General features: G+C 39.3%; 1 protein-coding gene across 4 annotated transcripts in view; it reads right to left on the bottom strand.

The window, feature by feature from the left end:
- Positions 1 to 4,145: 4,145 nt before the first annotated feature.
- Positions 4,146 to 26,091, bottom strand: part of btbd8 (BTB domain containing 8) — a 106,159-nt gene continuing 84,213 nt past the window's right edge. For all 4 annotated transcript variants that reach the window (XM_072574692.1, XM_072574693.1, XM_072574694.1 and 1 more), the window contains 3 exons: positions 23,438 to 23,574; positions 9,902 to 12,307; positions 4,146 to 8,163 (listed from right to left, as the gene is read on the bottom strand). In XM_072574692.1, the coding sequence (XP_072430793.1) occupies positions 7,694 to 8,163; positions 9,902 to 12,307; positions 23,438 to 23,574 (3,013 nt within the window). In that variant the 3' untranslated portion in view covers positions 4,146 to 7,693. The remainder of the gene's footprint in view (positions 8,164 to 9,901; positions 12,308 to 23,437; positions 23,575 to 26,091) is intronic.

Consider the following 26,091-nt stretch of genomic DNA (forward strand, 5'->3'; position numbering starts at 1 on the left):
GCCACTGTTAAAATATTGCGTGCAATTCTGGTCTCCTTCCTATTGGAAGGATGTTGTGAAACTTGAAGGGGTTCAGAAAAGATTTACAAGGATGTTGCCAGGGTTGGAAGCTTTGGGCTATAGGGAGAGGTTCAGTAGGCTAGGGCTTTTTTTCCTGGAGCGTCAGGCTGAGAGGTGACCTTATAGAGGTTTGTAATATCATGAGGGGCATGGATAGGATAAAGTCTTTTCCCTGGGGTGGGGTATTCCAGAACTAGAGGGCATAGGTTTAGGGTGAGAGGGGAAGATATAAAAAGAGACCTAAGGGGCAACGTTTTCAGAGAGTGTATGGAATAAGGTGCTAGAGGAAGTGGTGGAGGCTACTACAATTGCAACATTTTAAAAGGCATCTGGATGGGTATATGAAGAGGAAGGGTTTGGAGGGATATGGGCCAGGTGCTGGCAGGTGGGACTAGTTTGGGTTGGGATATCTGGTCGACATGGGTGAGTTTGACCGAAGGGTCGGTTTCTGAGCTGTACATCTCTGTGACTCTTAAGTAGAATATTAGTAAGGATAGATTGGCTAAGAGAGTTGGGATAAGGGAGCCATTTTCAGAGTGGCAACCTCCAATTAGAGGTGTGCCATATGAATCAATACCAGGACCACAATTATTTACAAATACTACTGACTTTGAAGAGGAAAATTAAAGTACTAAAGCCAAGTTGACAGATGATACAAAAATAGATGGGAAGGTATGTCATCCTCACCAGAGGGATGTAGACATAATATGTGAATGGGCAAAAACTTGGCAGATGGAATATAAGGTGGAAGAATGTTAGGATATGCACTTCAGCAGGAAGAAGGGCTTATTATGTCATGGCAAAAGCAGCAGCACAGAAGAAAAAGCTAATGTACATTCAGCAGGTGATAGGGAAGGAGAATGAAATGTTAACTTTTATTTGAAAGGGAATAGAGAGGTATAAAAGTAAGGAGGTTTTACTAAATCTGTACAAGCCAGTAGTCAGCACATCTTAAATACTGTGAATAGTTTTCAGGCCCCTTATCTCAGGCGATATATACTTGCTTTGGGGGGGGCAGCCTCGAAGGCTGATCCTGGGTACGGAATGATTTTACGAGGAGACATCGAATACATTGTTCTGGTACTCACCAGAATTAAAAAGAACGAGAGTCAACTGTCTTGAAACATAGCAAATTCTTAAGGTACTTGATGGTGGATGTGGAGAAGTTGTTACCCCTTGATGGAGAATCTCAGACTACAGGGCATAATTTCAGCATAAGGGGTCACATATTTAAAACAGTGGAGGAATTTCTTCTCCAAGGATTGTGAATCTGTAAAGTCTTCATCACAAACAACTGTTGAGGCTAGGTGGTTAAGTATATTCTAGGCAGTGAAAAACAGGTTTTTAAAATCAGTAAAAGGGAGCAACAAGGGTTTCTGGTAAAAAGACAGGAAAGTGGAGTTGAGTATTATCAGATCTCATTGAATGGAAGAACAGACTCTGCTTTTTGTTATGATGTACTAATGAGGGCTGACTATGGCTAAATGCTGAACTAGAACATGGTTGAAAGTACAACGCAACATTGACCTGGTAGTAGTGATATATCAATGCTTACTGGTTGAACACTTATAAATTTGCTGCACATTTACCATAAAAAGTTCTGAAGCTGGTTTGACTTTCTATTCGTAAAATCCTTTGTGCTTTTAACTGTCCATCATATATTCATGCATTGAATTACGGTCATTAAGGGTCGAGGTCCAGCAAACTCATCTCAGTTTTTGATTCCTCAAATGAATTATCTCAGAGCAGTGTGCAATTACCAAGCGTAGTTCTTCACAACTGGAGTGGGGTGCAGCAAGGCCAGCATTCAGAACAATAGGAAATAACAATAAAGTGACTGTTTTGAAGTTACAGTCAGGTAGTTTTTTTTAAAATATAAAAATACAATACCTCTACTCTAGAGTATGTTGAGTGTAATTTAATTAGTAGATAGCTTTGGAGTCAGCAAGCTTATACTTTGACACTTTCTCACCAAAACTCAAAAGGAACCATTCCCTTTGGTCAGAATTTCTATTCCATCTGCTCTGATATCTCCTCCCCCCTCCCCAGCCAGACATCACATTTCCCCCTGCAACACCCACTGTGGAGAGCATGGTCCTCAACCGCACACCACCACTTCCTCTGTCTCAGAGGAATACGGTTCCCTTTGTCCTTGCCTTCCATCCCATCTCACCAGCCTCCCTATTCAATCTGTACTTCTCCGTCCTCATTAATGTCAGCTCCAATGTAATGCCACCACCAAACACATTTTCCCCTCATCTGTCCTGTCAGTCGTCTTAAAGAATCATTTCCTTCATTAGAACATGATCTACTCTTCCTTAGTCACCCCTTCTCATAATGGCTCAGCAAACAGTAGATGTGACCCATATCCTTTTACCTCCTCTCCTCACCATCCAACATCCCAAACACTCCTTTCCATATCATGCAATTTGCTTTGACCTGTTTCAATTTATTATCTACAATGTGGTCTGTACATTGGAAATGATGCACTAACAATGATCCTCAAGCACGAGCTTCAGCTTATATATGAACATATGAACTAGAACCAGGTACAGGACACTTAAACCTGCTCCACTTTATAAATTACCCGTAAGTTATATTAGTCTTGGATCCATTATTCTCTTCCTCAAACAGAAGTAAAATTTCTGTCACATTTATGGTCCATGCTACCTTTGGTACCTAGGTAATATGATCACTGCCTTCACTAGGCTATCAGTAATTCATCCTCTCTCATATAGCTTAGTATAGCCTGCTTGTATAAGTGACGCTGATGTGATAGAATGGCAGTGTCCTTACCTCTGAGCTAGAAGCCCAAGTGCAAGTCCTACCTGCTTCAGAGCTGTGCTGTAACAACTCTGGACAGGTTGATTAGAAAATAACTAGTTCTGCTCAGTGGTTGGTTTCAGGAACTGCTGTTCTGAGGAACTATGCCATAAACAGTGAATTTTGCATCTGATTTTTTCAATCTATGCAGACTAAAATCCCCATAATTGTCAGCACAACTGTCTGATAACACCCTATTATTTCCTCTTTTATACTCCTTCCTACCATTCTACTATTAGGAGGTCTGTACATCACTTCAAGTAACCTATTGCTATCATATCTCACCCCTATCCAGACTGCTTCCTACATCTTGACTTTATGAACTTGTGTTACCCCTGAAAGAGAGCCACTCCCTTTTTCCTTAGTTTCCAGTCACTCCTAAATACCATGTTTCCTCAAATATTCATTTTAACTCTATCTTCTCCATCATCAGTCTACAGCACTATTACAAAGGCTAAAGGAAGAGCAGATAATCTTTCAATTAGGCACTTTTTCAGAAACATTTCAATAATTTCTGACGGTAAAATGCACTACGCCCCCTCCCCCTCAAAAATAAGGTTTATTTTTATTTGTAAGATTCACTTTCTCTTTGTTTTCAGATAACCAACCCATCTATACTAACATCTTTTTCCTTTGTTTCTTTTCTTTGCTAATCACTATTCTTCTTGACCCTGGAAGACTAACTCTTTTGTCATTAATCTTGCATCTCCCATGCAATCACAGCTCTGTCCTTGTCTCACCCATTCTTTGTTCAAAATCTATTGTGTATTTCTCGCTTTTTCTAGTTCAACTTGAAACCATGACTAACTCGTTTTCCATATTTGTTGCCTGATCAGCTGAGTATTTCCAACATTAAAATATCTAAAAACAAATCAACTTGCTTGGATATGTTATCACATCACTGAAAAGTGGGTTTTGAACCCAAGCCTCCTGGCCCAGGGGCAGGGACACTACCACAAGAACCCTTGTTTACTAATTTGCATAAATAGTGAGCAGTAGAGGCAGTAAATTCATGCATTTCACAAAAAATCTGTTTCATAACATATCTATGCTTCAATGACATGAAATTATGATACACGATGTAATTAGTGTGAACAATTCAGTTCCTTTAGACATTAAACCTTCTTAATAAAATTGTTTCAATGCATATCTAAAAGTATAAATGTTCTGACAAAATAGTGATCAGTTTTTGGAAGTTAAGATACCAAAGTAAAATGGCATTGGCCAAAGTTCAGAGAGTACATTAAAATCATGCAAGACAATGTCACTAAAAACAAATTTATTGAAAATTGTTTGTTTGAAAAATAGTCTACATAATTACTAAGATATTTGTACTAGACACTCATAGGATCTGAAGGTAAACATCATCTACATTTTAAAAACATCACATTCAATTTAAAAGCAGTACAAATAAATATAACTCAAAGCTTTACAGTACTGCAGTTGAGGTATACTTGCTTTTCCACTGCTCACCTGAAAATTATAAATTGCCTCTTGCTACAATTTTCCTCCTCCTCCTGAGGACACCATCTCATGTAAGGTAACATATACATTTGGCGTTTTTTCTTCATTATTTTACCTAACCAGCAACTATCAACAGACTGGTTAGCTCTGTGTTAAGTGGAGTCTGATCTTAGCTTCTCTGATTTTGTGCAGAGACTTTCCTCATTAGGTATCACTCAGAATTAAGAGGAAAAAAAACACATTTGAGGTATTGTATTTACTAAACTGCAATTACTATGCAGAAAAGAAAGTGAAGATTGTGAAGAGGCAAAGAGGCTGTTAATTTCCATTTTTTTCACATCTACCATCTATAAAATTTCTATATCCATTCATAATGTAAACTGGCTATGGCAACTGGTCATGCTGGAAACTTAAATATCAAAGTAGTAATTTAGTATAAAAATGGCAGGATATAATGGTAATTAAACTATACTTATATTCAAGTTTATACAACTAGAAAACTACACTTGGCCTTGTAACATTAAAAAGTGAACATAATTACACTAAATGACTTCCTATTATGAACAATAATGTGTCACAAAAATACAGATGGAAATAAGGGACATGGTTTGAAATTAGTTTATGAAATATTAAATGCAAAGTTACAATAGTTATACAAATTATATTGGATGAATAAAAAGCTGACATCTAAAATTTTCAAGTGTAACCTTTATAGAACTTTCTCCCAAATGTATTTACGTGTTTGTTCAAAGATTCAGAGCACCTTTTACTTACTAGGCAAAATATTTGTAAACCGACTCATGAATATACTCATCACACAGGTGGTGTTTTTCCAGAATTATGTACAGGAGGTTTAAAGCCACTGAACTATTAATTGATGATAGAGACCTGTTTTGCAGTATATTAAAGTAAAGTACTTTATTTTACAGTGAAAGTCCCAGATGCTTCATGGAAGAGCTTTTTAACTGATGTTTAGTAAGTTTGATGGTTCTACAAGACTGTTTACAAGAATAACAACATTGTTCTTCATTATTGCCAGAGCAGCTTATGGTCAAGTCATTGAGTGTATTTCAGATACGTCGGTTCTTCATTGGTAAAAGACTAAGGGTTAAAGGAGAAGGTAGAATGAGGTTGAGAAACATAACAGTCATGATTGAATGGTGGAGAAGATTCAATCGTCTGAATGGCCTCAGTCCTTCTACTCTATGTTCTTCTCAGCCTATCACTGTACTGGAAAAAATATCAAATTCCAGCCCTTCATAATACTACATTCAAAATGCATTATTACTTTTCTATTTTGTAATCTATATTTTTCCCACAACAAACATTTACCGTGTTATTACCAGGCATTTTCACAGTAACCAGGATCAGGTGTTTCTCCAATATCATGCAAAAACAGTGTACACTTCAAAATAGAACTTTCACCACAGTAAAGCACTCTAAGATGTGTCAGTACCATGGATGATGCAATGCAGGTTCTCAGCTAAGATTTTTCATTACTGTTGAAGGGCTCAGGAATGCTCTTAAGAGCTCAGCATCATTTGCTTATTTATCGGGGACCTTTAGTAAAGTCATCTTGAAACATTTTCATATTTATTACACATTTCAAGTTTTCTGCACCTGAAACTTTCGGAATTATGTACACTAAAACACAAGAGAATAGGTGAAAATTTTTCAAATGAGAACATTTTATCCAATTCTTAAAGTTAGAGATAATATACAGTTAGAATAATTTTGCAATGAAACTTCCATCTTCTTTTCAAAAGATGGAAGTAAACTAAGAAAAAATCTGCAATCAAGTTATGAAGGCAATGCATTTCAGAATAAGTGGTTAAGCAGCTTTTGAACCACCAGCACCTCAGGTTAAAATACTGCCTTTAGCATATCTATTAATTTGTATAAGGATACAGAGTTTTCCTTTACAGCATGGCATGAACAACAGCATACTTTTGTTCATGTTTTGTTCAAGATGTGATATTGAATAAAGAGCATAGGATCAGTTTTGATGCTTGGTTACTAGATTGGAGTTATTCATTCATTCACACGTTTAAGTCTAGACAGCAATCTAACTTTTAGAGTTTAAGGCTGGATCTTTGCACTAAAACTAGTTTTATTTAACACTGGTATGCAAATCGAAACGTTTGTATTTTCAAACTTGTGGGTAATAAGCATGGGAAAATAAGAAAACATACTCTAACTGCACATGAATAATCATGCAGTTCCAAGTCAGGTCATTTCACAGATCAGATCAAAGTGGGAGAAGCCGACTGAAACGTGATTAAACCATAGGACTTCAAGGATATCCGCAAACATTGTTCCTAGAAGGTATGTCCTGCCCATGAGTCCACTTGTGAGATCTCATTTAAGGTGATGCTTGGGGCTTCTAAATCAAATTGGACTTCATTCTGCATAGCCACAGGTAAGGTAAACTTATTAGCACCTGTACAAAAACTTGACTTAAAGCGAAGCCTCGTCAAAAGCATAATTTTCTAATATTCCATCCAGTTTTTCACATAGCTTTCAATCAGATCAAAAAAGCATATGGTAACAAAATTATGACCATGTCTGAATTTACAGGATGCAAAATAATCAGTGCTATTTAAAAGTTTCTCAAATAAGCATTTGCATTATCAAAGAGCAATGAAATTGTGTTAATTTCTCATGGATGCATTTCATGTATGTCTAGTTTATGTTGAATCAGCTCAACAATCAAATTATACCTGCAATAATAGAAAATTCCCAAGTTGGTCTAAGAAAAAAAAAATCACATTTTGTTTTAAACAGCTAGCATGAAAGTGCCATATATCCTGTAAGTTTATAAAGAAAAAGGATAAAACTATTAGTTCAGATTCTGGTCCCATGGCCATTGTATCAATATCTAAAACCTCAAAAAATTAAAAAAAACAAAATACAGCCCTCAATTCCAAACAAGATTTTTATGCTGAGAGTTTTAATGAAGTTCATGTGTCTTGGTTTCGAAGGTTACCCTCATTACTACCTATTCTGATCAATTTTTCAAAAATTGAATTTGGTTTTCTAAAGTTTTACTAAGAAAATGAAAATAAACGTTTCAATTTTAGACAAACTAATATTTTACAAAAGGTTTCTTATGCCTGAGTCCCAAATTTAAAGTAAAGTATCATCGACATACATGTTTATCCTCTTCACAAAGACCTCCCAAACGGTAATTCTGTAACAAAATGTCAAGAACACAATTTTATTATCTACTATGGCATCCAATAGTGGCACAATAAGACTCTATTAAGCTACAGAAAAAGGACAGGACCATGTGACATATGGATTAAATTCATCTTGCACCCCAATGCACACAATTTAGTGGGTATGCTTAGTGATGGGTTTCCAGTTCCACAATTGTCCATTCCCCCTGTGGAGACACTGATTCTTCTGGTGAAAAACTGGCCACTGTAATGCTAGCTGTGGAGTCCTCTGAAGGAGACTGCAGTTCCGTCCATTTATACCATGCCTCTTTTTCAACTGCAATTCTACCTGGAGTCTTACAAACATCTCTAGAAAGGAAGAGTGTTTGGTTGATCAGATACTTTGCTAAGTTGATATCTTCAGGTAGACAGTTAACAATTCCACAATTTAGATCCTGATCTCCAAGAAGCTGCTTAAGTAGTATCCAGTCTCTTTTTGCAAAGTATTCATTTTCTTCTTTGTGCACATGGTTCACTTCTACCTCTGAACTCCGATCCACATCTTCTATTATTTCCATCTCGTATATGGGAGAAAGGGTTTTTGAAGGGCGACGATCAAATGTGCAGCTTTGTGATCTGTCACAATCAGCTAAGTTTCCTGAAACAATTCATAATACTAAACATTGTAAATATTCCAATATTGAAAAACGTCAAATGGGGCTGCTGCACACTAGACTATTTTGGGAGTATTTTGGTTAATAGACTGAATGCAAGAATGATCAAAGATTTTAAAGCAGTTTCTGATGGATTAAAGGGCAGGAGCAGGATAAAAGTTAATACAGCTTAAAAGATGAAACAACAAAGGCACATGGCCAAAAATAGATGAATGATCAAAGTAAAATTAATGTTACTTATCTACTTAGATAATCCAGAAACAAATTGGCAATGTTGGAAAACATCATACAAATGTTCCATTCATTCTTCTGAAATTACTTGTAGTTTTCACACAGGCACTCAGATTTAAAATGAGTGTATTTTTGACAAATTATTAAGTTTTCTATGATAACTCTGGAGCATCTGATTCCAGTAAAATGAAAAGTATCAGGACATTATGTAATCTATAGATAATGCTGTAACCTCTCAGTTCCCAGGATAGCAAGGTACATCAAGATGAGGACCTGGACTGGAGCCTGTGATTTTTGTCCATGGCCCTTACATTACTCCAAGGGAGTTGTGGAACATTTACTGTCATGGATAATTTTTTTTTTAAAAAAGCATCATGATTTAGTTCTGACGAACTGATAAAAATTTGTGGATTTAAAGTTGAGTTAAACCTCAATTTTCATTCGAATTGCATATGTTACAGGCCATGTGCTAATGTTTTGTGCAACTGTTTGATCGGATTTGTTGTTCTGTACAGTGCCACACATGTTAATTAATAAAATAAGTAAAAAGATCAGGAAAATCTGATGCAGTTTATTAGGTTAGTAAACCAGTTAAAAGATCAATCATTCATCAAGCAAAAAAAACCCTCAGCAAAAACCTTAATTGTAATTGCTAAGCAAATCAGAGCCAATAGTTAGACAATCATTGAAATACATTTGGCAGAACTTAACTTAGTAGGAACACGAGCACAAAATTTAATTACATCCTGGACAAAACAAATACAGTATTCATAATACACTTTGCTGGACAGTTACCTCAAATCTAATTAATTTTGATTTACAGAACTGTGTACAAGTACTGCTATTAACATTTCAGTGCAAATGTAGTTTAGGTTCACTTATCGATCGGCAAAGTGACATTTTCCCAATGCCCGGAGACCAAACCACTTTAAAATTGTTCGACAAGTGTGAAAACACACTTACTTGCAAATCAGTCTTTGCAAAGAACTCCTAAAATCTAATACTTTGGCATTCCAACTGCTCGAAGGACTGTGTTAGTTTAATCTTGCATGCCTAGCTCCAAAAGTTCAACGTGCAACACATCTCCAAGGTAGACTTACCAACATCTGGTTTAATACATTGAACGTTATTACACATTAAATACATGGTTTTGGCTAAATGATCTTTAATGTCATACATAGAAAATGGCCTTAAGATTCTGGAGTGCAGGTTCTCTTCTTTCACGTAATTGTAATTAAATATGAACTAAATTCCCATAGTAGTCATGCTAACAATTAGTGGAAGAATTGTACATGTTCACATTTAACAATACAAGGTGTACTCCTCCTACACTCTGTACTTTGAAAACTACATTCCAACAGTTCCACAAACTAAACTGATGTGGTCTTACTTTTACTGCTCTGCATTTTGGCAATTTGACACAAAGCTGAGTGCCATCTTCAGACCAAGTGGTTTATATTGTGATCAAAGGTTAATTACAATATACATTACCTGTTGGCAAAGTATTATTAGTTTGCTCATTGGGTGTGGAGTTGTAAGCTTGCACATACTCTTTTTCCATATTAGCTAAATGCTCATTTGTAGCAACGTCATCACTGTGTACACTGGAAGAATGCCCTTTCTGGCAGAGATGCAAATGGCAGGGTCTTTCCTGAGGTCTATTGTCACCACCATCACCATCACCTGCGGGCTGGATATTATTTTCTTCAGTCAACATGTTATCCTCAGATTGGTTTTCAAGCATATTTCCTTCCATCTGGTCCTTTTCTTCATGCTTACTTTCTACTCCATCAAAAGGTTCACCACATGGATGGGGTGCAACAGCTTCAATACTGATTTGCTTTGTCGCTTCAATATCTGTTGAAACAACCTGCAGCAATGCACCGTCAGCTACCATGCTAGTTTCATCTGCAGGTGGGGAAGGACTTGGTTCCTTAGTTTGTTTTTTGGCCTTCTCTTGATGAAGGTGGCTATACACCAAAAAGTCATCATCAATTTCCAGCGAGTACCGTGAATAGTAGGTTCTGCCATAACGTTGGTGGCCACTTTCATGGGAACCACCATCAAATACATCGGACGGAGTAAGAGAACCAAAAGAGCATGCAAGAGGACTTTCAGTTTCTCCTTCATCAGAACCCAACTCCTCACATTCATCCACAGATAGCAGAACAGAACGCTTAAAATTTGCAGCTGAAGAAAAGTTTGTAACCTCAGTGTCATTTTCTGTAACGTCTTCAAAAGCCAGATTATCAATACCTTGAAAGTGGTAAATGCCCTGGTCGGGAGGGGGTGGAGGTGGAGGAGGAGGAGGAGGAGGAGGAAGAGGGGAAGGGAAAACTTCCTCTGTATTCTCAATTTCTGATTTATCTTCTTCAGTCATTTCACATGAAGACAAAATATCTGAGGCAGGATCTAATTTATCACCACCAGGGACAGCATCTTCTTCACTGCCTCTTTCCACTGCTTTACTGCCTGGAGATCTTCTGGAACAGTGATTAATTAGTGATTCTCTTGTGCTAGCACCTCTTGTCTTCCCATGTGGCTCTATACCTTTCACTTTTACTTCTACTCTTAATCCACTGTCATATTCCTTAAGCTCTTCAGGCGTGCTCGTATCACTGCTACTTCTCCCAAGAAAGTCATGACATACAACTGTACTGCACTTGGAAATGCCCCTCTCATTTGATCCATCATCATCCTGGGAACCTCCAGCATCATAGTCTTCGGAATTAGGTTTTATATCATCAGAGGAGGTTGTTGCACTTCCAGTATCTGTGTCTGGACTTTGCTTTGGGAAAGATGCATCTGAAGCTTGGTAGCCTTCTGTGCCCAAGTTCCAAGATTCAACTAATGGAGTTTCTGAATGCTCATGATTTTCTGGGATTCCTGACTCGTCTATTTCTTTATGCAAATCTGATGGAACTGGCTTTTCATCTTGTTTTAAGTTATACTTTGCAGTGTCACTAGTTTGGTCAAATGAGTGAGTACAAATTGTTGCATTATTTAGTTCAAACATATCTTTATTTAGAACATGGTCCCCATCTGTAAAAAGATGGCCAGCTTTAATTTCTTCAGCAAAATTAGTTTCTCTTTGAAGAGGGACCTCCTTTGTTTTCTCACAGCCATTAAAAATCAATAGCTTTGGTTCACAAGATTGATTTCTTTGGGGTTCTTTATTTGCAGAAGAATGATCTTGAGCTCTATAATGTTTGGTCTTCAGTTCAATGTCTTTAGATGGCTTGTGTGTTGTACGACCTTCAAAATTAGTCGCAGAAGTCATATCTAAAGCTATTTGTAATTTTTCTGATGTACAATTATTTGCTTTTTTAACATGGTTAGATAGGTTGCTGGAGGTAATGATTTGTTGTGAATGTCCACATGTCAAAACATGGTCTCCTTTTGCCAACCTATTATCATGTGAAGCAGTTGGTACTTCTACATTCTGACAGAGTGGTGGCTGATTATTTGGTCCCATTTGATTACTTTTTAACTCTGTTCCACTTTTCACATCATGACACGGAGAATTAGGAGCTGCCTTTTCATTACAACTAGAGGCAGATCTTTTTAGGCTAGAACTTGTTTTGGTCGTCACCGGAAGCAACTTAGTTGATGGCTTTCTTACATTGGGTAGAGATGCACTTTTCTCTTTCAGTGCAACCTTACTGGAATTAGTAGGTGTCCGTGGACTTGCGGTGCCAAGTTGTGTCATTTTCCTTGTATTTGTCTTTATTGCAGAGAGGGCAGCTGCTTTCACTGGTTTAGAATTATTAGCCTTTGTAAACATTTCATTAGCCATTATTTTTTCACAGTTTGGAACTTTAGTAGGCTGTTTTGAAGCATCACTTTGTTCCGAAATAAGGGCTGTTTTTTCTAAAACCACTGTCCCTCCTTTTGGATCTAGAACAATAAAGTTTAAAATGGTCAAAAACTGTACAAAATACCATACAGTTCTTCAAAAAAGTATATCTGTAATACAAGTAAACAAAAATACTTCTTTAATGTGCAAAATAGTAGCATCAAATGCATGTTTAGTAAATATTCAGATGTAAAAGGTCACCGCGAATTTTAACTTTAGGACACAGACTCTGATCCGGTGAACTATTTTATGGAATTTACAATATCATGGCTTGCTTTGTACAGAAGCCATGGACGGTATTTATGCTCCCCTTAAGCTGCCTCATATCCATCATCAAACCCTATCATCACAGGCTTGTACTCTTTTCCTCCATCACATGGTTATCTAGTTGCCTTACGTGTATCCAAGATAGTGAACAAAGTTAAAAATCACAACACCAGGTTATAGTCCAACAGGTTTAATTGGTAACACTAGCTTTCGGAACGATGCTCCCCAGCCACTACAACCTGATGAAGGACCATCGCTCTGAAAGCTAGTATGCTTCCAATTAAACCTGTTGGACTATAACCTGGTGTTATGTGATTTTTAAACTTTGTACACCCCAGTCCAACACCGGCATCTCCAAATTAAAATAGTGAGCTACTAGTGACAGTGAGGTCCACATGCTTATCACTCTCTAGGTTAGGAACATTTTCATTATGGAAAGGGACTGCAGTTATTCTAATCGGGAAGGGTTGAGGTTTTCTGATGCAAGGCCTTTTGGAGGTCTTGGAGATTATGAAAGACAGGAGAAACTGAATGATTTTCTTGACTCTTCCACAGATTGATGATAAGAGAAGTCTCAAACAAGTGTCTGTTGACACCAGGTGTGCAATGTTAAGTTCCAACTACACGTTCTTACTGTTTTCTTGTTAAAAACTGACTGAATGGGTGCATGCAATAAAGCCAAATCTTAAAAGAAAATTTAAAAATTTAAATTTTTCATATATTTTTTAAAATATGTATGTTTGTTAGGTTCTTTAACATTTAAATTTAATTCAGATATTTTTCTGCTGAAGTGCATGGTTTCAATATAGAGTCATACAGCATGGAAACAGACTCTTCGGTCCAACTGGTTCATGCCAACCTTGTTCCCAAACTCAACTAGTCCCATCAGCCTGCATTTGGCTCATATCCCTCCAAACCTTTCCTATTCATGTACTTATCCAAATGTCTTTTAAATGTTCTAAGTGCATTGCATTCACCACTTCCTCTGGCCGATCATTCTACACATAAACCAATGTGTAAAAAAGTTACCCCTCACGGGTAACTCTTTCTCCGTTAACCTTAAATATATGCCTAGTTTTGAATTCCTCCACCTTATACATGTTTTCTGGGACCCTGAGGTTTTTATAATCCTCTTAAGTGTCCCCTCAACTTCCTGTGTTCCAGTGAAAGAAAGTCCCAGCCTATTCTTATAATAGAAAGTCCTCCATTCCCAGCAACATCCTGGTTAAATCTTTTCTGAACCCTCTCCAGTTTAATAATATCCATCCTATGACAAGGCAACCAGAACTGCACACAGCACTCCAGAAGAGGCCTCACCAATATCCTGTACAACCTCAACATGACAGTCCCAATTACTATATTCGAAAGGCCTGAACAATGAAGGCAAGCATGCTAAATGCCTTCTTTGCTTTTCAAGCACCACTCTAATCTCAGTTCAGGCAGCATCAGAGGAGCAGGAAAACTGACGTTTCAGGCAAAAGCCCTTCATCAGGAATCCTGATGAAGGGCTTTTGCCCAAAACGTCGATTTTCCTACTCCTCGGATGCTGCCTGACCTGCTGTGCTTTTCCAGCACCACTCTAATCTAGAATCTGGTTTCCAGCATCTGCAGTCCTTGTTTTTACCTAAATGCCTTCTTAACTACCCTGCTTGTGATGCAGATTTCAAGGAATTATGTACCTAAACCCCTAGGTTTCTGTTCTACACTACCCAAGGCCGTACTATTAATAAAGTCCTGCTCATGTTTGTTTTACCAAAATGCAGTATCTCACATTTATCCAAATTAAACATTGCCTGCCACGCTTTATCCCATTGGCCCAATTGATTAAGATCTACATGTAAGCTTAGATAACCTTTTTCCACTGTTCACTATACCACCAATTTTGGTGTTATCCACAAACTTACTAACTATGCCTCCTAAATTCTCACCAAATAGTTTGTGTGAATAATAAACAAAGTGAACCCCGTACTGATCCCCATGGAACACCATTGATCATAGTCCAGTCCGAAGAACAAACCTCCACAACCACCTTCTATCTCGGCGAGCTCACCTTGAATCCAGTGTGACCTAACTTTAGTTAGTTTACCATGTGGAGCCTTATCAAAGGCTTTAGTAAATTCCAAGTAAATAACATCTACCACCTTGCCCTCGATCTTTTTGCTTACTTTCTCAAGACAACTGAGTCGTCAGGGTTGAGAGACATGATTTCCTGCACACAAACATGCTGATTACCATTCCTTGCCTCCCCAAACTCATCCATTACTGATGGTGCTGACTGTACCCTTTCATAACAGGATATAGGCAGATTGGCGACTTGGGCACAAATGGCAGATGGAGTTTAATCCAGCCAAATGCGAGGTGATGTATTTTGGAGGATCAAATTTAGCTGTGAATTATATTGTAAATAGCAGGACCCTTAGGAACATTAACATATAGACGAATCTGGGTGTGCAGGTCCATAGTTGCCAAAAGTGGCAACATAGGCGACCAAGGTGATCAAGAAAGCATATTAGATTAGATTCCCTACAGTGTGGAAACAGGCTCTTCGGCCCAACCAGTCCACAGTGACCCTCCAAAGAATAACCCACCCAGACCCATTTCCCTCTGACTAATGCACCTAACACTATGGGCAATTTAGCATGGCCAATTCACCTGACCTGCACATCTTTGGACTATGGAATTGGCATGCTGGCTTTCATCAGCTGAGACATGGAGTACAAGAGTTAGCAACCCATGTTTGCGGCTTTATAAAACCCTTGTTAGGCTGCATTTGCATTAGTGTGCGCAATTTTAGTCGCCACACTTTCAAAGGTTTCCATGCCCTTCTGGTAGAGTGCAGAGAAGGTTGACAAGATGTTGCCTGGTCTCGAGAGAATTTGCTATGAGGGAAGATTAAAAAGGCTAGGAAAGATGACAGCTGAGAGGAGACCTGATACAGATCTACAAATTGAGAGGCATAGATAGGGTAGATAGTCGGAGGCTTTTTCTCCTAGGGTTGAAGTTTCTAATACAGAGGGGCACAGGTTCAAGGTGAGAGGGGGATGTTTGAAAGAGATGTGCTGGCAAAGTTTTTCACACAGGAAGTGGTAGGAGCCTGGAAAACACTGCCAGAAGGGGTGATGGAAGCAGGCACATTGGCAACATTTGAGGCATTTGGATAGTTACGTGAACAGGAAGTAATAGAGGGATGTGAACCAAATAAAAGGGCAGAAGGTTTTTTTAAAGTTTAGTTAGGGCATGATCAACAGCACAGGCTTGGAGGGCCAAAGCGCCTGTTCCTGTGCTGTACTCATCTTTTGTTCTTTAATTCACCTCCAATAACTTACCCAGCACTGATGTCAGGCTCAAGTCTATAGCCCCAGGCTTCTCCTTACAGCCTTCCTTAAATGAAGGCACATTAGCTATCCCTCAAGTCTTCCAGCATCACACCCATGGTTATAGATGACAAATATTTCTGTTTGGGGCCCTGCAATTTTCACCCACAACATCCTTAGTTACACTTGTTCAGGATCCAAAGATTCACCCATCAGCACTCCAGCACTACTTTTTGTTTAATGTGAACTGCTTTCAAAATATCATTATTTATTTTCAAGTTCTCTAGCCTCCATTTTTCTCCACAGTAAAAATTGGTATGAAATATTTACCATTTCTTGAGGTTCAAAACAAAGATGACCTTATTAATCTTTAAGGGGCCTACTTTGTCTAGTTGTACTTTTGCTCTTAATGAATTTGTAGAATCCCTTTGGATTATCCTTAACCTTATCTGTCAAGGCAGTCTCATATTCCCTTTTCCTTTCCTGATTTCCCTTTGAAGAATGCCCCTACATACACTATATTCAAGAGATTCATTTGATCCCAGTTGTCTATGTTATTTTTCCCATTCTTGAGTAGAACCTCAATATCTTTATTCATCCATTGTTCCCTAATCTTAGCAGCCTTGTCCTCATCCACAGACTATCAACAAACACATCGACCTGGACCCAATATACCGGCCACTACAGTGGACAGCTCGAACTGACAACTGGAAGCGGCAGAGACAGGCCACTATAAATACCGGAGAAAACAGCACAGAAGCGCTTCACAGGAGGCTCCCAAGCACTGAGGATGTCACCTAGACAGGGGACGAAACGTTTGCAAGACAAATTCCCAGCTCGGCAAACAGAACCACAACGAGCACCCGAGCTACAAATCTTCTACCAAACTTTGTCCTTTCACTAACAGGAACATAATTCCTCTGAACTCTTGTTATCATACGTTTAAAAGCCTCCCACAGACACAGCCTATGTTTATAAAAAAAAACCCAAAGAATCAAAGACTATTATTAGATTGGATAGGATTTCATGCAAGCACCTCAAACTGGATGCATGGAGGGAGTACACAAGAACAGTGGAAAATTTCCTGGAGAGCTATAAATGGTGAATGCAGGGTAGAGGAGAACCTGAATAAGCCATGGAAATTTCTCAAATCAAAAAGGGCCTAAAAAATTAAGTCACAGTCCTTTGTAAAGGCAAGGATGAGACTTTTGACTTGAGGGAGTTTTGACCTTTTCCTGACACATAACTTGAGGTTTATAAAATCATGAGGGGCTTACATAAGGTGACTAAGCAAGGGTCTTTTCCTTAGGGTGGGGAGTTCAAAACTAGGGGGCATATTTTTAAAAGGTGAGAGGAGAAAGGTTTAAAAAGGACATGAGGAGCAACTTTTTTTAAAAAAAAAACCAGAGTGGTTAGTTTGTGGAATGAACTTCCAAAGGAACTGTTAAGTGCAGATACATTTAGAACATTAAAAGATATTTGGATAATTACATGAATAGGAAACATTGAGGGATATGAGCCAAATGCACGCAAGTGGGACTAGTTTGGGAACATGGTCAGCACTGACTAGTTGGAAGGGTCTGTTTCCATGCTGAATGGCTCTCTAATCTATAACTGCGGACGCTGGAAATCTGGAACAAAAATATGAACAGCTGGAGAAACTCTGCAGGTCTGGCAGCATCTGGGGAGAGAAATCAGAGTTAACATTTCAGGTCTAGTAACCTTTCTTCAGGAGGATTCTGAACAAGGGTCACTGGACTTGAAAAGTTAACTCTGATTTCTCTCTCTATTAGCACCGCCAGACCTACTGAGTTTTTCCAGCAATTTGTTTTTATTACAGCCTTGTATAGCAGAGTTCTCTAGTTCTGGTCACCGAAATGTGTTCTAACTAAGGTTCAATCACGATTAGCACATTCTCTGCTTTTAGAACCCCTTTCCAGAAGAGATTAATCTCCACACCTTAAAACAAAAAAAAACAAGGACTTGGTGAGCTGCATCACTGGTTTTAGTGACATGTGCACCAGTACCCTCTGATCCATGTTTTTCAACCCATTAGGACATTTATTTTCTGAGTAGTATGTGACCAATTTATTCGTCCTACAAATATTGTCTGGATTCATACTTGCTTGGAGAGTAAATGCCTAACCCACATTTTGTCATAATTCTACTCTTTTATAACTACCCAACTAATCTGGTATTATCTGAAAACTGAGGTTATACTTCCAGTGTCAGTCTAAAGCATTTCTCAATGGCACTTACTCTTTTGGACTGAAATGTAATTAAAACAAAATCAAACAGTTGCTTAAATCATAAAACTAGATGTCAAAGGAATCTCTGGTTCTTGCTCCTGTTGACATTCAATTGCTTAGTTTATGTCCATTTCTGTTTTGAAAAGGTAAGTCCATTTCAAGAATCAGGACACAGGGTCCTATGGGACCAATGCTCCAATGGAACAAGTAGCTCAACCAAATCAAGTGAAATGTGAAGTGATATACAAGTTGCCTGCAAGACTGGTATGTTTTGCCCATTCCCAAGTCTGCCTTGAACAGATTGGCTGTCTAGGCCAATTCTGGGGGCAGTTAAGAGTCAACCAGATTGTTGAGGGCCTAAAATTACATGTACGCCAGACCAGGTAAAGACAGCAAATTTCCTTCCCTGAAAAGGTCTTTAGTGAACATGACGGGCTTTCAAAAGTCCACGGCTGAAAATGTGTTGCTGGAAAAGCGCAGCAGGTCAGGCAGCATCCAAGGAACAGGAGAATCGACGTTTCGGGCATGAGCCCTTCTTCATTCCTGCCTGACCTGCTGCACTTTTCCAGCAACACATTTTCAGCTCTGATCTCCAGTATCTGCAGTCCTCACCCGATTGCCAAAAGACCAGCTTTTTCAATTCCATATTTTACTGAATTCAAATCCACATCCGTAGAACATTAGCCTGGGGCTCTGGACTACAGGATCCGTGGAATTACCACTGTACCACTGGCTCCCTGTTCTCACTTGGTATGGATAAGACCTTGTATACTCAGTTTCTGGTTTCATGGGTCACATCACAATCAAAACCAATAATCTCTTCCTTCCCACATGGAACGCAGAGGCCACTTGTAACAGATTGACAACTCAGGGTGGCCAGAGAATGGAATCAGAGTTTTCACCCTTGCAGAGTTTAATGCCCAGCGCTCGGTCCACAATTAACCAAAATTATTAGAGAAATGTACTCAAGAAATTTAAATCAGTTAAGTTTATGCTGCGCAGCACAGAAAAATGTTTTTATTAGCTTAAGTATTCTTGCCAAAAGATATTAAACATTAAAAAGGAAAGGAAATTATTTAACCAGTATGCTTAATTCACTGGAATCTCTCCACAGAAAGCTATAGTTTGAAAGCACTGCATGAACAAAATTTATCACTGTCAAAAAAAAATCAATATTAAGCATTTCTGTATAGAGAAAAACTCTGAAGTAGTTTGCTACCATTTGCACACAAAGTCATTATTAATAAATTAGACTGGTAAATGTTGGTCAGCAGAGAAATTTGGACGTCCTCGCACACAAGTCACAAAGAACATACAGACACAGTATGTTTGGTTCTAACATAAGGACATTGGAGCACAGAGCAAGGTTTTAACTTACCTTGGAAACAATGCAACAAAGGCTCACTGAAAGGAGCAGAGAGCTAGTAGAGCGCTTATATTCTTTGCAGGTTAACAAGAGTGATAACAGAAGCATATAGAATTCTTAGGTAAGAAGAAGTAGTTACCAAGAGGCTATTTGCTTGGCTAGAAAGTCTAAAGGAGAAAGTGAGGACTGCAGATGCTGGGGATCAGAGCTGAAAATGTGTTGCTGGAAAAGCACAGCAGGTCAGGCAGCATCCAAGGAACAGGAGAATCGACGTTTCGGGCATCAGCCCTTCTTCAGGATTTCCTGAAGAAGGGCTGATGCCCGAAACGTCGATTCTCCTGCTCCTTGGATGCTGCCTGATCTGCTGCGCTTTTCCAGCAACACATTTTCAGCTCTAGAAAGTCTAAAGCTATGGGTCGAAGTCTCAGGTTAGGGATCAGCCATTTGGGACAGAGATGAGGAGGAATTGTTTTTAAAAACTCAGCAGTTCTAAACCTTTAAGAATCCAAAGACTTCGATCAGCCTGAAGATGGATTACCTCCCCTTAATGAAGTAGTAGGCCTCAGGGCCACGGTACGTATTGCCTATGTTCTTCACCAGAAGATACAGTTGAGTTAGTGAATGATACGGTTGAGTTAGTGAAGCAACAAACAAGGCAACAAAGAGTCAAAGATGTATAACATGGAAATAGACCCTTCCCAACCCAACCCAATCTAGTCCCACCTGCCAGCACCCAGTCCATATCCCTCCAAACCCTTCCTATTCATATACCCATCCAAATGCCACTTAAATGTTGCAATTGTACTAGCCTCCACCACTTCCTCTGGCAGCTCATTCCATACACTTACCACCCTCTGTGTGAAAGAGTTGCCCCGTAAGTCTCTTTTAGATCTTTCCCTTCTCACCCTAAACCTATGCCCTCTAGTTCTGGACTCTCTGACCCCAGGGAAAAGACTTTGCCTGTATACCCTATCCATGCCCTTCATAAATTTTGTAAACCTCAAGTTCATCCCTTAGCCTCTGACGCTCCAGGGAAACAGCCGCAGCCTGTTCAGCCTCTCCCTATAGCTCAAATCCTCATAAATCTTTGCTGAACCCTTTCAAGTTTCACAACATCTTTCCGATAGGAAGGAGACCAGAACTACATGCAATATTCCAACAGTGGCCTAACCAATGTCCTGTACAGCCGTAACATGACCTCCCAACTCCTTTACTCAATACTCTGACCAATAAAGGAAAGCATACCAAACGCCTTCTTCACTATCCTATCTACCTGCGACTCCACTTTCAAGGAGCTATGAACCTGCACACCAAGGTCTCTGTTTCCTAGGACCTTACCATTAAGCGTATACGTCCTGCTAAGATTTGCTTTCCCAAAATGCAGGACCTCGCATTTATCCGAATTAAACTCCATCTGCCACTTCTCAGCCCATTGGCACATCTGGTCCAGATCCTGTTGTAATCTGAGGTAACCCTCTTTGCTGTCCACTACACCTTCAATTTTGGTGTCATCTGCAAACTTACTAACTGTACCTCTTATGTATTCCCACAAAAGGAAATAATCTTTCCACATCTACCATATTAGTTTCTTTAAGAATAGTGTAAGTTTCAATAAAGTGCCTCTCAATCTTCCAAATTCCATATCAGCCTAGTGAACCTTCTCTGGATTGCCTCCCACACCAGATGTATTTTTTCTTCTTAGACAACGGGCCCAAAACTGTTCACAACATTTGAGCTCTGGTATAGCTTGTGCTTTATATAATTTTAAAAAAAACTCCTTTTATGATCAACTCCCTTGAAAATAAAGGCCAACATTCCATTTGCCTTCCCTATTACCTGCTGAACTTAGTTGCAGATTTTAATGAAGAACGGATGAGGATGCTCAAATCTCTGTTCTGTAGCTTTGTGCGGTCATTCTTAATTTGAATAATATTCACCTTCTCTATTCTGCCTACCAAAGTGCATGACCTCACATTTCCCCAGATAATCCATCAGCCAAGTTTCTATCCATTTACTAAGCCTGTCTATATATTTTTTTGCAGACTGTCACACTCTCCACTTGCATTTCCACCTATTTTTGTGACATCCAGAAATGTGGCCATAATACATTCATTTTCCTCATCCAAATAATTTAAATTTGACAATAACTGTGGCCAACACTGATCTCTACAGCACACCACTAGTTACAGGTAGTCATCTTGAAAATGTTCGTCTTAACTCTACCTTCTTTTAGTTTAGCAAATAGTTTATCCATGCTAAAATCTTTTATCCATGCAGGGGCAACATGGTGGTTCAGTGGTTAGCATTGCTGCCTCACAGTGACAAGGACCCAGGTTTGATTCCAGCATCGAGTGACTGTCTGTTTGCACATTCTCTGAGTGTCTGTGTGGGTTTCCTCCTACAATCCAAAAATGTGCTGGTTAGGTGAATTGCTAAATTGCCCATTGTTCAGGGATGTGGAAGTTAGGTGCATTAGTTAGGGTAAATGTAAATAGGGGAATGGGTCTGGGTGGGATACTCTTTGGAGGGTCAGTGTGGACTTGCTGGACCGAAGGGCCTGTTTCCATACTATAGGGATTCTGTGGACTCAAATATACTACCTCCAACATCAAGGGCTCTTAAGTATTTAATATTTGGTACCTTGTTAAATGCCTTCTGAAAGTTCAAATATATTAAATCTACTTTTTTTTTCCTTTATCATCCTATTCGTTACCTTCAAGAATTCTAGTAAACTTGTCAGGCATGATTGCATGAAGGGGAATGTCTAGAAGAGTCATTCTCAATCATAATATTTCTAAATTGTCTATTACATTCTTTATATAATGGTCGCCAACATTTTCCCAATAACAGATATTAAGCTAACTGGCCTATGTTTTTTGGTCTCCTCCACTTTCCAAATGAAAAAGTATTACATTTGCTTCCATAAGACCGTAAGATAAGAGGCAGAATTATGCCACTTAACCCATCGAGTCTGGTCTGCCATTTGATTCTAGCCAATACATTTTTAGATTAGATTAGATTACTTACAGTGTGGAAACAGGCCCTTCGGCCCAACAAGTCCACACCGCCCCGCCGAAGCGTAACCCACCCATACCCCTACATCTACATCTACATCTACCCCTTTCCTAACACTACGGGCAATTTAGCATGGCCAATTCACCTGACCTGCACATCTTTTGGACTGTGGGAGGAAACCAGAGCACCCGGAGGAAACCCACGCAGACACGGGGAGAACGTGCAAACTCCACACCGTCAGTCACCTGAGGCGGGAATTGAACCCGGGTCTCTGGCGCTGTGAGGCAGCAGTGCTAACCACTGTGCCACCGTGCCGCCCACAACCCCATTTCTCAACCCCATTCTCTTGCCTTCTTCCCATTCCCGTCGATTCCCTTACCAATCAAGAATTATCTATTTCTGCCTTGGCCTCCAGTCTTCTGCTGTAAATGAATTCCACAGATTAACCACCCTCTAGCTGAAAAAATTCCTCCCCATCGCAGTTCTAAAGAATTATCCTTTCACTTGGAGGTTATGCCCTTGGGTCCTAGTCTCCCTTACTAGAAAAGATAAAGAATCTCCACATCCATTATATCCAGACCTCTCAGTATTCTGTAAGTTTCAATCAGATCCCTCCTCATCCTTCTAAACTCCAGAGTCCTCAATCCCTCCTCAAATGACAAGCCCTTCGTTCCCCAGATCATTCTTATGAACCTCCTCTGGACCCCCTTCAAGGCTAGCAAATCCTTCGTTAGATACAGGACTCAAAATTGCTCTCAGTATTCCAAATGCAGTTGGCCCAGAGCCTTATATGGTCTCTGCCATACATTGTTGCTCTGGTATTCTAGCTCTTGCAGTTTTAAAGCAGTATCAGTAATTCATGATCAAGTTGTCACCACAAAAGCCATGATGTGCACATAAGATTTTGAAATTGCTGCTAGCAAAAATAAAACAAAGATGTCTGAAGGAGGTTAGTTGTACCTTTAGTTTTGGCTGCCCCAGATGCACTCCTTGCTCTGTGTTGAACAGATGAGTTGCTGCTGCTATTCCATGTTTTCTTCATAGAAGCCTGTGACAACCCTTCATCTCTATTTTGTGCCCTCTGTTTGTTTGGCATACTATCAAAAGAGATGCACAATGAAGATAATTCCATATTCAGATTTGTGTCTTTGAGGTTATAAGTAACTCGAGTTACTTTGTGAGTCAGATTCATTGGCGACCTTTAAGCGGCATTTGGATAGGTACATGGATGGGTGCTTAATCTAGGATAGAAGTTCGGCACAACATCGTGGGCCGAAGGGCCTGTTCTGTGCTGTATTGTTCTATGTTCTATGTTAACATGGAGGAATGTATCCTCCATGTTAACCTGATCCATTTTGCACTTAGCATGCAGCCAATATTTGCCTTAAGACAGTCATGAGTGTGCAAAAAATATTTACAGCACAAAACAAAATTGGTCTTTTTGGCCAAATGGACCAATTTTAGGTTATACAAAACTTTTAACTGATACTCTAATCTGTACAGGACCGTGTAAGCCTCCCTGTACCAAACTGGTTTACAATGACAAATTTAACATCAATTTAAGGTGTGGGAGTTTACTTTCACTGTAAAGTGATGGCCATGATTGACTAAACATTGATCAAAAGAAAACAACATTAATCCAGAAAGAACATATTTACAACAAATGTATCAGTTTATTAGACCACATTCAAGTATGTAAAGATACTAATTTTAAAAGAAATCTTCACAGAATGAGTGTGCTGCTGACTAGGACAGTATTTATTGCCCATCTATAAACAGTTATTGACAGAATGATTGTTTTAACCTTTACAGCTAATGTCCTGTAGTCACTTAATTCTGTTTTCCAATGGTATTCAAGTATGGTCTGACCAATGCACCTTTGTTGGTCTGTTTCTATAATGTAACATAGAACGTTACAGCCCAGTACAGGTCCTTCGGCCCTCGATGTTGCACCAATTTGTGAAATTAATGTCTATCTAACCCGCACCGTTCCATTATTATCTATATGTATGTCCAATGCCCATTTAAATGCCCTTAACGTCAGCGAGTCTACTACTGTTGCAGGCAGCCATTCCACACCCATGCTACTTTGAGTGAAGAAACTACCCAGATATCTGTCCTAAATCTATCACCCCTCAATTTAAAGCTACGTTCCATCGTGTTCGTTTTTCCTCTGGTGAAGACTCTCTCACTGTCCATCCTATCTAACCATCTGATTATCTTATACAACTCAATTAAGTCACCTCTCAACCTTCTTCTCTCCAACGAAAACAGCCTCCGTTCCCTCAGCCTTTCCTCGTAAGGTCTTCCTTCCATACCAGGCAACATCCTAGTAAATCTCCTCTAAACCCTTCCCAAAGCTTCCACACCTTTCCCATAATGCGGCGACCAGAACTGTACGCCAGACCCTAGGTGCGGCCTTACCAACGTCTTGTCAAGCTGAAGCATGACCTCGTGCCTCCAAAACTGAATCCCCCTACCAATAAACGGCAACTCACCATATGCCTTCTTAACATTCCTATCAAACTGGGTGGCCACTTTCAGATTTATACACCTGGACACAGATCGCTCTGTTCATCTACACTGCCAAGAATTTTACCATTAACACAGAACTCTGCATTCCCGTTACTTCTTCCAAAGTGAAGTACCTCACACTTTTCCACATTAAACTCCATTTGCCACTTCTCAATCCAGCTCTGCATCTTATCTATGCCCCTCTGTAACCCACATCATCCTTCGGCACTATCCACAACTCTGCCTACCTTTGTCATCCGCAAATTTACTAACCCATCCTTCTAATGTCCACATTCAGATCATTTATAAAAGTGAAACAGCAGTGGCCCCAAACAGGCCCTTGTGACACACCACTGGTAACTGAGCTCCAGGATGAACATTTCTCATCATCCACCACCTTCTGTCTTCTTTCAGCTAGCCAATTTCTGATCCAAACCATTAAATCACCTTCAATCCGGAAACTCCATATTTTGTGCAATATCCTACTGTGTGGAATCTTATCAAATGCCTTACTGAACTCCACATACACCACATCAACTGCTTTACCTTCATCCACCTGTTTTGTCACCTTCTCAAAGAACTCAATAAGGTTAGTTAGGCACGACCTACCCTTCATAAAAAACTGTATTGACTATCCCTAATCAAATTATTCCTTTCCAAATGATTGTAAATCCTCTTATAATCTTTTCCAACACTTTACCCACAACTCAAGTAAGGTTCACTGGCCTATAATTACGAGGGTTGTCCTGACTCCCCTTCTTAAACAAAGGGACAATATTTGCTATTGTCCAGTCTTCTGGCACTACTCCTATCAACAATGCTGACATAAAGATCAAAGCCAAAGGCTCTGCAACCTCCTCCCTGGCTCCAAGAGAATCAGAGGATAAACCCCATCTGGCACAGGGGTCTTACCTATTTTCAGATTTTCCAAAATTGCTAAAACCGCCCATCTTATCTAGTAGCCTGTATCTCCACTAACATTGCCCTTTTCCAATGTGAATACTAATCAAAAGTATTCATTAAGCACTTTCCCACGTCCTCAGATTCCACATATAATTTGCCACTACTGCCTTTGATTGGCCCTAATCTTACTCTAGTCA

This window comes from Chiloscyllium punctatum, chromosome 7 (genome assembly GCF_047496795.1).
Source record: "Chiloscyllium punctatum isolate Juve2018m chromosome 7, sChiPun1.3, whole genome shotgun sequence".
Classification (NCBI taxonomy): Eukaryota; Metazoa; Chordata; class Chondrichthyes; order Orectolobiformes; family Hemiscylliidae; genus Chiloscyllium; species Chiloscyllium punctatum.